Below are 13987 nucleotides of genomic sequence, written 5' to 3' on the forward strand. Positions count from 1 at the left end.
CTTCTCAGCACCATCGCCAATGTCCTTGTATTCTCCTTCACCTCAGTCAACGCCTTTCTCGAACTCTCCTCTTTCCTTTTCGTCCCAGAAGAAGATGATCCCTTAAACAACTTCTTGTGTAGCCCACTCAATCCATGATCCTTTTTCGCGTTCCTCTTTAAATCATCGGCCAAAAAATCCGCAGCCACAACAAACTTGGGGTCACTGCTGAAATTCTTGGTCTTCTTGCTCTCCACCAATTTTTTAACCATGGAGCTGATGTTAAACTGGGCCGCCCCAGCGCCACTGTTTTTCTTGGTGATGGCGCGTGAGGTTTCACGGGTTGAAGGGAATTCGGACGATGACGAAAGGTCGGATTTTGTGGAGTTGTTTAAGCTATTCGAGTACCGAGTTGCAGGCTTGATTGAAGCCATTTCCGTGAAATTCTCAGGTTTATCCGGTCGGGAATTGATTAGGCCGTGGTGTAAGGGAAGCAGAGCGTTTGTAGGTTGGTATAGTACCGAGGTTTGAATTTTATTCCTGTCAGAGTCAGACAACTATTTGGTCTGGAAAATTCAAAAAAGGTTTCGCGCTTTAATTAAAGTTTGAAATTTGACTCTGTGGAGTCGATTCATCATTGAAACACGATTTGTAACCCACAATGCTTTTTTCGTATGGAGTAGATTCAGAGAAGCACGATTTTAACATTTGGGTTGGGGATGGCAACTGGGCTAGGTGGGACAAGTTCGCCATCATCGTCCTCGAATTTCATCCCACTCTTATATATCCTATTTTTTCTGGTTCGAGGATTAGAACCCGAAACCACGGGAATCAAATCCATATCTACGTCCTCATCTGTGTTTCAAAAATATTAATGGCCAAAACGAATTCGAGTTCGGGGAAATACTTATTATTATATATTATTATTAATGATAATAATAATATTATTATTTTATTATTAATATTATTTTCGAAACGGGTTTGGAAGATGAAAATAGTAATTTCATATCCACATCGAACCCGAATCCAAACCCGAAAAAATCGAAGATCCCCATTTACGTTTCAGGTTTTCTTTATGGAGCCTCGAACTCGTGAGGAAAGTTGTATCTCTGTTGGGGGTCTCTTTTTTTCTTTGTTTTTTTGTGTCCGATACATAATATGGAACACGGACTATACAATAAATACTTGCATTTTTGTGTTAAAAATTTCAGATTTTATTATTTTAGTTCTATAACTGATTTCCAACCAATACATTTAGGAAAAAAAATTTGTGATATAAGTTCATATTACCAAAATCAAAGATTAAATACACAATAAATCATAGTTGAATTATGAGATTGTTTTCAGAAAGTCCTACTGCAATTGGGAAAATTTGTTAAATAATTTCGGTCAACTATTTTTTAAAAAAAATTACCTCCTCAAGTGTATTTGAGGAATACACTGGAGGAGATCATTGTATTAAAAAAATAGTTGACCAAGATTAATAATAAAAAAAAACCCATTGCAACTACTATGTGGTTTTTTTTAACAAAATATTCCTCCTTGTATTTCGATATATAAGAGTAACATGGATGATAGGTTATGGTATAGCGAAACATAATTAGACAATCAATGAAATTATAGTCATACAACTCATTGTAAAGATCTTTTAAACAGATCTTAGATGTTTGGAACTTGATCTTTAAACGAGCATAACCTTAAAAAATAAATAATAACCGACTAGATTTATAATTCCCCACCACATGAATGGGAAAATTTCACCCAGCTCCCTAAAAAAACGAAGTTGCTTAAAATCAAAACAAAGTTGCTTAAAATCTCGTAAAATATTAATAAGTATTTTAACCACCCGTGTTGTTAAAACAGAATTTCATATACCATAAAATCTGTACTTATAAATTTTCACACTGTAATCGCGTCTGATGATATTTATTACACATTTTATGCTTCTAAAATACACAAAATGTCATTTTTGTAAAATATAATTTCATTAAAAAAAATTAAAGACATTTTATGTAAGCTATTGATAAGCGTGGTGCTAAATTTTAAAAATAAAAATTAAAAAGTTGTCGAGGACACGATAAATACCCCATAAAAACTCGAGGGGGTTAAACGAAACCGTAAACGCTTATTATCAGACGCACGGCGTTAATTTGCATCTATAGACGAGGCTGCATGAGCCCCGCCCCTGTTTTACAACACACAAGGTTAAACGCCTATTATTATTATTATTTTTTGAAGTTTTATACGACTTTGAATTTTCATATGAGAGTTGGATGCAATTTCTCGCAAGCGAATAAAATTTAATGGGCCATTCATTGCCTGTAAGCTGTAAGAGTAAACGTGAAACCGAACATATAACAATGCACACAAGATCAAGGAACATAAGGTGCATTTTTAAGGCACTATCCTCACAAACAGCATCCAAAAATTCAAGGTTAATTGGCACTTTGTCTATTTCTGTAGATACAACTAAAGTAGGCACCAAAAGGAAAGTCAAAACAACCATGTACAGCCAGAACTTGCTGACAGAGCCAAAATTACCCCGGAGAAGTAGCTCACAACTCACTTCACAGTTTTACACTTGTAGCCGAATCAGCATAGAGCCGGGCTCCTTCATAGTGCTATATATACGACCAGAACTTCTGTGAACCTGGTGTTCCGTGTTTTTTTAGCCATTTCTTAAAATGAAGTTGAGCGGTGTATTATTTTTTTTTTTTGAAAGGTCTTATGCTGATGAACTAACGCAAGCCTAGTAACTATGATTTGTGTTCGTCATCTTCTGATCCTTCATGTTGAGGAGGAATACATACTTCTTCATATGTAAGGTCAGAGGTATTATCCTCGCTCAAAGTTGTGAGTGGGGGAAGCTGTGGCCCGGAACTGAAAATTGAAGTCAGGAATAAGAGTATATCGGGCTTTGCTGGAGTATTTACCCATTTATCATCCATCCAATCTAGCGAAACTCTAATGTTTTTCCTCTTTATGGTCAAAAATCTATTTTCACCTGCCAAGAAATGATAAGTAGGTCAAATTCTGCCAATGAGGCATCAGTTCACCGGAACCAAAATGAGAAAAGGAAAGATTTCTTTAACGAGCAAAACAATACCAAAACAACAAGATTGTAACCAACGGATTAGAACAAGTTGATGATGTAAAAAAGAATCAAGTGTAGTGATTGTTATCCTGATCAGGGATAAAGCCTTTGATTATTAGGTAATGTAAGGAGAGTAGGAGACTCGAGACTTTCCTGACTTTTATTTTATACCAGGGAAGTAAACTTGAAGATTGCTTTGTGCAGATGTGTCTTTCCCGATTACAAAACCTTCCCACCAACCATCACACCACCATGCATCGACTGCTGCTCCCACCTCAAATGCATGTCCCGAAGCTTCTTCATACCGCCAAGGCCTGATTGCCAGTCGGCGTGCAGATCTCACGCCCAAGATATCAGGACCAGCCACCCTGGTTGCCGAAACCCATTCCTATACACATCATACAAATAGATAAATAGGCATGCATAGGCTGCTGAAAATCAAGATCAACAATTTAGAACTTCTATCATAGCTTTGATTAGACTTTGATATCCAAAAAAAGTAACTCGTATGTATGTATACCTCCACTTTCCCAGGTCCATCAGCATTTAAAACATCGAAGTATTGAACCTTTAGCAATTTTTTTGATGAATACAAGATCATGCACCTGAACCAACATCCCCGCATGCCACTATCTTGGCAAAGAACCTCAACATTTTCATTGAATTTGTACAGCATTGGATCCCTTGGCTGAGACACAACGAGCCGATTATCAACAGGCCCATCAATTGACAGTTGGATTTTCAATCTCTGACACTCTGGCACATATTTTTCCATCAGACTATCCGAGACTGAAGTAATAAGAATAGCATGACTATTTCCAAGTGTCGAATCCATTCTGCAACTTATAACTCTCGTGGAGCCACGCTTTTGACATTCTATTTTAATTGATTTTAATTCGTTGTTTCTTTGCTCTGAGACATGAGATGACAGTGTTCGTAATATTGGTTGCTCACAGTAGCCTATTAATTTACTAAACACAAAGGGATTAATTTTGCCATTTCTGAATTCTCCGCAGCACGTGAAACATCCTAACGACAAGCTTGGAGGAAGAAGAGCCAAACATTTCTCGAAATGAGTAGGTGTCAAAATTGCAGCCAGACCATCAATGTGCTCTACACCAACCATGTGCTTGTAAGGAGTGATAAAAATTTCTCTGGGATGTGGGTGTAACAAAGGAATCAGACTTCCAATTTCCTCGCTAAAGTGAAACCAACGCACTTTAACAAATTTCTCCCCCTGCTGATCCTCGTACAAATCTTCCAAGTAACCCAGGTAGTCATTTTCCTCTTCATTTACGATCCATACAAAGGAATAAACCTGAAGGACAAAACCAGGATTGAGGTAAGAGTAACAAAAGCTGTTCGGTGTATGAGAGGATGCTAGCGTTTCGGGACTTACTGCTATCTCAGTTCCACTCCTGGAAAAAGCCGGATAATACTTCAGCTGCTCACTACATATCCAGGCATCACCTGACCATATGATGTTTGAATTTTGGGTCACCAAGTTTCCGTAGTTCTGTATTTGAAATCAAGGTCTTTATGAGTAATCCAATGGTTAAACCTCTAGCATGAAAGAATTTATGAAAGCATATAAATCAAAATAAAATAATAATAGATACCTCATCCAGGATTTTCTGATCAGAGAAACGAATCATCAGGAATTTAAGATGTTCTAGAGATGGTGCTGTGTCAATAGAAGGTTGATCGACCAAGATAATAACCAAATAAGCATTACACGTAATAGAAGTACAACTCTAGAGCAAAATCAAGCAATAGTGGATAAACAGAATAAACCATGTGAAGAAATATTAGGCACAAGCTGGGAAAGAATGACCATGTGTTATACTCACAACCACATTTCATACAAAATTTATGGAGAAAAATAATAGTACGAGAAACCCTGAAACCCCAAATTGAATCCTTTCCCCAGACCCACATTGCTTGGCCAACCATATCCAGGAAGAGACTGACATCAGAGGTTACCTGTAAAAAAATCTTCAAGTATAGTTCACATTATCTTGTGCAAACTATGTGCGAGTGCATGAATGTCCGGTGCATTAGTAGATAGCCTATACATTTTGTTTCCTTTTCTATGCACATCTTACAATATCCTAAGTTTGGCATCTGTCTTGGAGTATTCAGCTTCAATTTCATTTAGCTTTAGACCCACCCGGTTATCCATGTGACGCCTTTTAGACAACAATTTCTCCGATGATGAATAGCCCAATAAGAGTTCATGGGAATATTGATATACTACAGAGTACAGAATAAAAATTTGTTATCCATGTCGGTCTGAAGATTATAATTTCAACAATAAAACTAGACAATTGCATACTATTGTTCTCTAGGACTGGGGCACTTCTTGAGACAACTGATGTGAGCCACTCGACAACCTCTCGCCTTGCCCACCACTTTATTTCACAATGGATTCTGGTTGTGGACCTGTAAATATATATAAAATCCTCTGAAACAACATAGATCATGTGCCTTATACTCCTCTCAGTCCCCACCACAGCTAGGACAGAATTTCCAGCAGAATCCTTCAAGTAATAGTGAACAACACGATTGCCCTTTTCCGGTGAAATAACACGTTCTTCCCATGACTTGAAAGCTTGACAATTGATCATGCTATTGCTGTTCAAACATAACATGTTGAAATGCTAAGTGTCATAACAAACGCTCAATGTCCAGTGACCAGCTCATGAAAATGCAAGTTCGAGCTATGACTATCCAGTAACAGAACAAGGTACACATAATGTTACCCACGGGACGACAGGAGCAACGATTAACCTGACCGTGTGAAAATATTTAAACAAAGATGCTAGAAAAAAAAAAATCAAGGGCAATGATCCCATCCTACCACATCCTGACGCATTAAATCGACTTTCCTAAGCAGTCTATCTTGCGTTTTCGGTAAAATCTTTTAAATTTCCCACAGTCAGAAATTTCTACGAATCCCGAAGATTGTACTACGACTGAAAACAAACCAACAACGAGGAAACGAAAAGAACAATGAGATGGAGCTTATTACAGCAGCAGACAAAAAAACACAAGCGCCCTTCCATCTCCTGCACTATTAAAAAAATATCTTCCCACAAAGTAAAAGGAGTAATTCAACAAACGCAGAGCAACAACTACTTTCAGACACCAAAAAACAGGAAGGAAAAAAAATATCCAATAGAAGCCAGAGAGAAGCAAAAAAGTTGGAAACTTGGAATTCTATTCGGCTCCTAGAAAGTGACAAACCTGAGCAGCGTTGTAGAATTTTCAATGGTTTTGATTTTGGCGGCTAAGGTTGCATATAGTGGGTATTACCGATTACGTGACAAACAAATGCGGTGAGAATGAAAAAAATCCGAGAGAAAGAAAGAAGTGAAAAGCGGTGTGGATTTTGGCGAGCTTAGGCAGAGTCCTCCCCCTCCTGATCTTCATGGTGGATAAATTTGTCATATATTAATATTAATATTTTATAAAATATTTATTTAATTTATTTTTATTTTTAAAAATATTCCTCCATCATCTAATAATCCTTCTTTTCTAAAAATATACGCTGTTTTGATTATGATATAAATAATTTTAAGATATATGAAATTGAAAACATGGATATATTTTATTATGTAGTTAATTGAATCGATCGCAGGTACCAATTAAATGGATAAATGTCATTAATTTGTGTACTGAATTATTCGGAGCTACGACAGCTTAGCCGCATGCGAATGACCAGATTCATAGAGACTAGGCATTGCATAAGAAATGTATATAAAATTCCATTTTTTTGTATTAATTAGGGATGGATAGCTCAACAGAACGGATGGACCAATCTGGAATCGGTCGGATTTAATCCGGTTCTCTGTTGATTGATACCAGGTTGAAATGAATATCACATCAAGAAACCATATTAATCTGTAGTACAATAATGTATTTAGATCTGTAGAAAGTTGTTCAACAAATAACTTATTTTATGTACATAGTAGTGGTCGGGATTCTAATTTGGTCAATTTGATTTCAAATTTGGATTGAATTATACTCTTATTATAGTAAATCCAATCGGTCCAATTCAGTATCCTACAAAATTAATATGTTCAGCTCCTAATCTGGTGTCCAATCATGTAAGAGTGTGGTTAATAGTTATAAACTTATAGTTTGATTTCTCTTTTCAACATCTTCTCATACAAATTGGTCAGACTTACGTGGTTTACCTTGTTAACATGATTTGTAGATTATTTTGTTAACCTAATGGTTTACTCAGTGCGCACAATAAATAACAAATGTGGTTCACGTCCGTATAAAAAAGAAATTAGTATGGTTCAATTACCTCATAATCGTTTAAATTGTTTTCGGTAACATCCCTAATATTACTAAGTTGTTGAGATAAATTTTAGAATGATTCCAGTATATAGTTTTAAACCACGACGAGATTAAGGTACCCGATAGAAACCATCAATAATGTATACAAAAGTATGTGTAAAATATTTTAAAATGGGTGTTTGAGTTGGTGAAGTAGGTAAACGTTTGACCAGGAGTTTGATTCTTCCCGCCAACACTTTCTCGAGTTAGTCTGTTACACAAAGCTGGCTTAGTGCAGTTTACCTGACTAACATTATTTGCAAGTTATCGCGTTAGCCCAGCTAGATGTTTACTCAATGCGTGCTAAAAGATGGCGACCGCGGGTTCTCACGTCATAAAAACAAGTAGGTGTTTAATATATAATATATTTTTTAAATATCATAATTTTTTTTTTAAATGGAATATGATATCAGTCAAATATTCATATCAAACAGTTATCCCGCATGATATGTTGATGTGTGAAGAATATATGTACCTCATTTTTAAATTATATTCCAATGTCAAAATTACCACTAATTATATATAATTTATTGGTAAGCTGCTTATAACCATTTGGTTAATGCACAGGCAAGCCACATAAAACTTCATATAATTATTGAGCGAAACAAACTAATATGATTATATAGGTATATATAATATAATTAAAAAACACGTGCATATATAGTTAACAAGCTACGGATGATACATAAAGAGGATACATGAAAGTATTGGCATACTGAAAAGAAAGAGCTTCTCCGGGGCTGAGGGGCTCTCCGCCATTGACAAGGCAATCATCGTATCCAACCCGCCGGAATATGCTCGGATCCACCAGCCTGGCAGAGCTGAACCACCCGCAGCTGAGGTGGATGTTGGAGATGCTGCAACCACTCACACACACATTCTGAACTTCCACCGTGTACGTGGGTATACCATTGGGAAGCGGCTCCGTCGCGCCCTGGTCGACAAGGATGTAGTATATCGAACAAGACGGCGCCCCAGCACCGACCCGACTTATGGTACCGGATTCATCGCCTTCCAGTAAATATGATTCAAGAAGATATTGTAAATGAAAGGTTAAATGTGCAAAAGTTTAACAAATATTGATTTCTATATGTAGTTGATACAAATTTTCTTCCCAAAAAATAAAGATATAGCCAGGGTTCCTTTTTCTTTTTGCACATTACCAGTGTAATTAGTGACTGCGTGAATTCCGCTTGGCAGGACTGATTCTTGAATGCAAGCTTCATTATTAGCGGCTTCCAATGCACCATTAATACCCACAACTGTAACAACAATAATATATTAACTCTGGACAACAATTCTGCTTAGTACACATCTCAGTATTATGCGTTTCATAAGTTTTCTTCAATAAAAAATGCATGTGAATCAATATTATATCAGATAAAAAACAAAAGTGGTGTGCAAAAAATTAATTATTCGTGACATATACTTGGTGAATAATTAAAGAGGGATATAAGTATATATAGGTACCTGAGAATACAAAAATGGAAAGAGCGACCAAACATTTCATCTTCGAAATTCTTTCCTCTAACATATAACAATATTTTTTTTGTATCGAAGTCAATAAACCATTTTTCCCAGATACTAAAAACAGAACGATTTTCGTTAGAATTGCTCGTTTCTGGTGGTGATAACGACCAATTTATAACAGCAGAAATGGGCATATATAGAAAACTGGGACGCTCTGAATTGCTACCGAATTTGTATTAATTGTGATAGCAAATGTAGGCTAGGGTTTTATTATTTATGTTTATACTTTTTGGCTAGCTGCTTGTCCAAACTACAGACTAGATTGTTATATTTATGACCTACGTATTATATGAGATAAAATAATGTTATAGGTTCTGTGGATCATAATATAGTCGCACAATTAGATTTTTACATTCGTGTTTTTACAGTCTTATTATGTTATTTTTTTTTTTTGACAATTTTAATTATTTTTATGACGTTGTGACATTGACGTGCATAATGCTATATCAGCACTCTTGATGGAAAATGACTAAAATTGTCAAAAATCAAAAGATACGTGATTAAGACGGAAATTTAATAACATGAAATAGACAGAAAATGCATTTTCATTTTTTATTATACATATTTACTTATATTATATTTTCAATGGTTTTTTTATTTTTTTACTAGGTGATTTTTATAAAAAAAAATTATAATATTTAATTATTTTAATTTTAGTTTTAAAATATGATATAAACGTTTATCTAATATTAATTAATTAGCACTTATTGTCTGAATGAGAAAAGCCGTAATACATATACTGAAGGAGCCGACACAGATGAAAAGCGTAGGCAGCCAAGAAAATTATTAGGCCTAAAACTAGATTTGTAAGCCTCGAATCACACACACACACACACACACATATATCCGATCTAATTCAAAATTAGGTTTAAATACTTCAAAAAAAAGTTAGAATACTAATATTCTAGATTGTATAAAGAAAAAAAAATTAATTGGATCAATGATAAATTAATTACTTTCATCGATTTTAATAATATGACATTTCATAAATGAAATCAAATGCATGCAACATCCAATGTAATGATAAGACATGATTAATTTGAATAATTTCTCCCAACTCCTAGGATATATACATATATATACATATCTTCAATGGTAATCCTCGAGTCTTTCTGTCTGCCCTGCAACATAATCCAAGAGCGCTTCACCTTCTTCCCCACCGGAAAACGCTGGAGGGATTGGTGACATTTGACCGATGACAATAATCGCCACCAAGACCACAGTCGTGGAGACAAAAAGAGGCCAAAAATAGTTAAGAATGGTAGTAATCCGAGGTACCAAAATCAAGAAACTCGCAGTGCTCAATAACACCGCCGTTACCGCGGCCAAGAAGTATTTGTATTGCATTAACACACCATAAATTTCCATGGTTTCTTGAGGGTATTTTTGCATTAAGCATTGCAAGCAAATCTTGGAGGCTTTTTGAAGAGAGAATGGGAATTTGAAAAGATTCTTGTTCCTAAAATGTACATAACCTTTATGGTACATATGCCTTTGTTCACTGGACCAGTTATTCTTGTCTTGTTTTGCCTCTAATGCCAAGAAATCAATCTTCCAATAGATAATTACTTTGCACCATGCTTGCTTCAACAAATTAATTAGAGTGATGCTATATGTACATCAATATTTGTACTTCAAACTTACATCACAAAAAAATTAACACAACGTTTTATTGTTCGTTATGATCTAATAGAATGTGAGATAGGACCTTAATAATTATCAGTTGCAAATAAAATTAAAAAAATCAAATTTTATAAGTAATAATTTGTAAGATGTATGTTTAAGCTTCCAAATACATCTATGCATTGGCTTCAAAAGTGAGTCCAACGATAAATGTTTACATAGGCGACCACAAACACCTCTCAATTTCCCGTCATATATTCCTTGGAAAATTTGGGTTGCAAGCTGCAAGGCCGCCATAGTCGAAGAATAGCTAGAGAGATCAAAACGGCAAATAAAACCAACGCCGACTCACATTTAATTTATTGGATCAGAAACTGATCAGCTATAGTATTTCTGGAATTGTATCTAAACATGGTCTCCATTTCTTGAGCTTTCTCAATAAAGACTGAAGCGCCGGTGCGTTTCTCATCAGCACCTCTAATTGCTCTCTCGTCACCACTATCTTTACTGGCTTTCCACTGTGATCCTGATCAGTCGAGCCCGGCTTCATTTCCAGGCCACTGAGGTGCATCAGATGCGGGATTAGTTTCTGAATCTCTTGGGGCAATGGAGAGTTGCCGCTGCAGGGCGTTTCAGGGTAGGGGTGGAGCTTCTTGCGGGATAGTGTGGATCCTGCGCCTATGCAATTCCCCATGCTGAATGAATTAAAGTTGGAACGGCCGATATAGATAGATATAGAGGGTGATTTCGGGGGTTTTGGTACCCGTGGACGTGTAGGCCACCTTGTTACCACGTTTTTTGTGGGTTTTGGAGCTTTTGAAGTTGACTAGCTCTAACGTTGTAGTTTATTGTTTAATGTTTTTAAGTCAACTTGGTGATGAAATGCTCTGTAACTTGTCTCCATAGTGCATCATGTGAATTTTTCTTGAAATTTGGAAGTCAAATCGCTTACAATAACATGCTTTCCCAACAAACTTTTTTTATCATATCTTTAGCAATTTTCAATTGAAGGCCGCAACTCCACGACTTAGTTGTTTGCCTCTGTCTTTGCAATTTAAACCACATGTTAGTGGAGAGGTTTGAGTCGTTACTGAATCTCCTTCAAGAAATATGTGGATTGAAGTAGAAATGATCTGCCATAAAAATATTTCAACTCAGCTTCTCGTTATGACTTGAGAAACCACATACATTTGCTTTTTCTTCCAATAATCCTAGCGTAGAAACCTATAACCAAGAAGAGTTCCATGAATGGCAGGATATTCTTGATTAAGTTATATGTGTACAAATCGGCCTAAGCGTCAGATTTGGACTATATATATTTTATGGAATGAAATGATCGAGAAATCATAGAAAAATGACAGAGAAAAATAATACAAAAGTCATCAATCATTAATGACAACTTTTATTAAATATTAATCAAACAACGAGACAACAACCATTTATCAACCATCCACCCTCACCGTAGCTATTTCTTTAATCACAGTATTTTCTGTGTATTTTTTACAACCAAAAGAGCATATAATATTTATGTATATATGGTATATCTTTGCAGCTTATAGTATTTTGTGTTGAATTATGATTGATATTTGATACCATCACATAATGGAGCAAGCTGACGGGTTCTCTTCACTAAAATATCCGTCACACCTGTTGAAATTGCTGCCCCTACCATACGGGTACCCATATTCGTATCCATAATAACCATCGAACCTCGGTTGCGGCGGCGGTGGAATTCCATACCCATTGTACCACGGCAACCCACCCCCAAACCCGTCGTAGCTCGGCCCATAGCAAGCCATTGCCGGAAAAACCGGTGGGGTTCCGTTTACCGGATTCGCGGCTGGTAACTTCACCGGTTCAGGGGGAGGTGGCTTTGCATCCGGTTCAGGTCCCTTTGCTTTCGGAGCTTCTTTGGGCTTATCCTGGGGCTTGCCAACCACTTGAGGCTTCTCGGGTTCCTTCGGCTTCTCAACCACAATTACTTTCGGCTTTTCCGGCTCCTTTGGTTTCTCGGTTTCTTTCTTCTTATCGGGCTCTTTCTTCTTTTCGGGCTCCTTGGGCTTTGCAGGCTCTTTGATCTCAATGCTTTTGATAACCTTACCGCCTTTGGAAAATAACTTGTCCCGGCATTTCTCCGGGCTGCAGCACACCACAGTTACTGTAACTGTGTTCCCCTTTTCATCGTACACCTGGTTCCGAATTTCTCTTGTCCGGAATTCCACAATCACGAAAAAAACTCAGGTTCATATTTCAAGAAACTTAGCCAGTATCAACAACCACTGATAGATCAACGCTTGATCTGACTGTGAGATTCAATCAATTTGCCTTTGATCTTAAGATAATTTATAAACAAATTTTACATTTTTTTCTCATCTAACCATACACTTAATAATGAGCATTAAAAAATGGATTGGCAGGCTCATCGAAAACAATGGCGGCACAACTAATCCAGAATTTTGAAGAGCCTAATAATTCCGTTGAAAAACTCAGCTAAAAATCTTCTCCAATCGGATTAGCAGCATCTTTTATCAGATCTTACCATTATATTTTACTAAGGTGGGCAATACTACTTACCGGGAAATTTGCAGAGGATTTTCTTGATCTTCTTGTAGCAGTAAGAACACTGGAGATCAACCTCGAGTACCATAGTGGTCACCTGTATAATCCATTAATGTAATTCCAAAATCAATCAATACAAAATTCAAGAAAAACAAGCCTTGTAAGGGGAAATTAAAATTGCATACCTTCTCTGCCATGGCTGATTACTTATCTGAACTATTCTAGAGCTTGACAGAGACTTCTGGGGACACACAGAAAAGATAGGGAAATGAAACAAAATTTGTATAATTAGGTGTCAAAAAGATATAACAAGTGGGAAAATACAGTGGTATTGAGGGAGCACGTCGGCATATTATTGACACTCGGCGTCGAATATTAATGAAATCATCAAAAATTGTACATTGCTGACTCTTTACTCCGTTTTCATGTGCTGGCGTTGATGGATACACCCCACCTTTCACTGTAGTTGATGTGGCATCCATACGATTTGCGCCCACCGTTTAAAACGGAACGATGACGATGATAGAAACGTAACGTTTGAGAGTTCATTGAACCTAATCTATAACTTTAAAGATTTTTAAACATACATTTAATATCGACTACAATAATTTTAGTGATATGAAATTTAGTATGCATCAATAAAATTAGATATCGATCATCAATTCATCATGCATCGGACGTTAGAAATTTTATTTAATATTGAGGCTGCCACCAGAGTAGTCGGGTCGAGGCTCTAAGCCAATTTTCAGGACATCTCCAACACCGCACACTGCACCAAAGTGCAGCAGCTCCATTTCCTATACACCAATTCTTTTTTATTTTTTATTTTTTATTTTTTGTTTTTAAATATTTAAG

General features: G+C 36.4%; 3 protein-coding genes across 4 annotated transcripts; all 3 read right to left on the reverse strand.

Annotated features, from left to right (window-relative positions):
* Nucleotides 1–2320: 2320 nt before the first annotated feature.
* LOC140966969 (uncharacterized) lies at nucleotides 2321–6486 on the reverse strand. 2 transcript variants are annotated; one of them, XM_073427293.1, is made up of 7 exons: nucleotides 6320–6486; nucleotides 5409–5701; nucleotides 4693–4757; nucleotides 4473–4589; nucleotides 3594–4391; nucleotides 3245–3461; nucleotides 2321–2983 (listed from the first exon to the last, which is right to left on the reverse strand). In XM_073427293.1, exons 2-7 carry the CDS (start codon nucleotides 5698–5700, stop codon nucleotides 2736–2738), a joined length of 1737 nt encoding a protein of 578 aa, XP_073283394.1. In that variant the 5' UTR covers nucleotide 5701; nucleotides 6320–6486; the 3' UTR covers nucleotides 2321–2735. The 2 variants fall into 2 exon arrangements, with proteins under 2 accessions (XP_073283394.1, XP_073283395.1); XM_073427294.1 differs by lacking the exon at nucleotides 6320–6486 and having other exon boundaries at nucleotides 4693–5056; nucleotides 5409–5547.
* Nucleotides 6487–8060: 1574 nt separating this feature from the next.
* LOC140966968 (TPD1 protein homolog 1-like) lies at nucleotides 8061–9016 on the reverse strand. Its single transcript, XM_073427292.1, has 3 exons — nucleotides 8891–9016; nucleotides 8584–8682; nucleotides 8061–8431 (listed from the first exon to the last, which is right to left on the reverse strand). Exons 1-3 carry the CDS (start codon nucleotides 8952–8954, stop codon nucleotides 8085–8087), a joined length of 510 nt encoding a protein of 169 aa, XP_073283393.1. The 5' UTR covers nucleotides 8955–9016; the 3' UTR covers nucleotides 8061–8084.
* Nucleotides 9017–11941: 2925 nt separating this feature from the next.
* LOC140966971 (uncharacterized) lies at nucleotides 11942–13500 on the reverse strand. Its single transcript, XM_073427295.1, has 3 exons — nucleotides 13318–13500; nucleotides 13148–13229; nucleotides 11942–12776 (listed from the first exon to the last, which is right to left on the reverse strand). Exons 1-3 carry the CDS (start codon nucleotides 13327–13329, stop codon nucleotides 12169–12171), a joined length of 702 nt encoding a protein of 233 aa, XP_073283396.1. The 5' UTR covers nucleotides 13330–13500; the 3' UTR covers nucleotides 11942–12168.
* Nucleotides 13501–13987: the final 487 nt, after the last annotated feature.

Source organism: Primulina huaijiensis, unplaced genomic scaffold (assembly GCF_012295235.1).
Source record: "Primulina huaijiensis isolate GDHJ02 unplaced genomic scaffold, ASM1229523v2 scaffold208330, whole genome shotgun sequence".
Classification (NCBI taxonomy): Eukaryota; Viridiplantae; Streptophyta; class Magnoliopsida; order Lamiales; family Gesneriaceae; genus Primulina; species Primulina huaijiensis.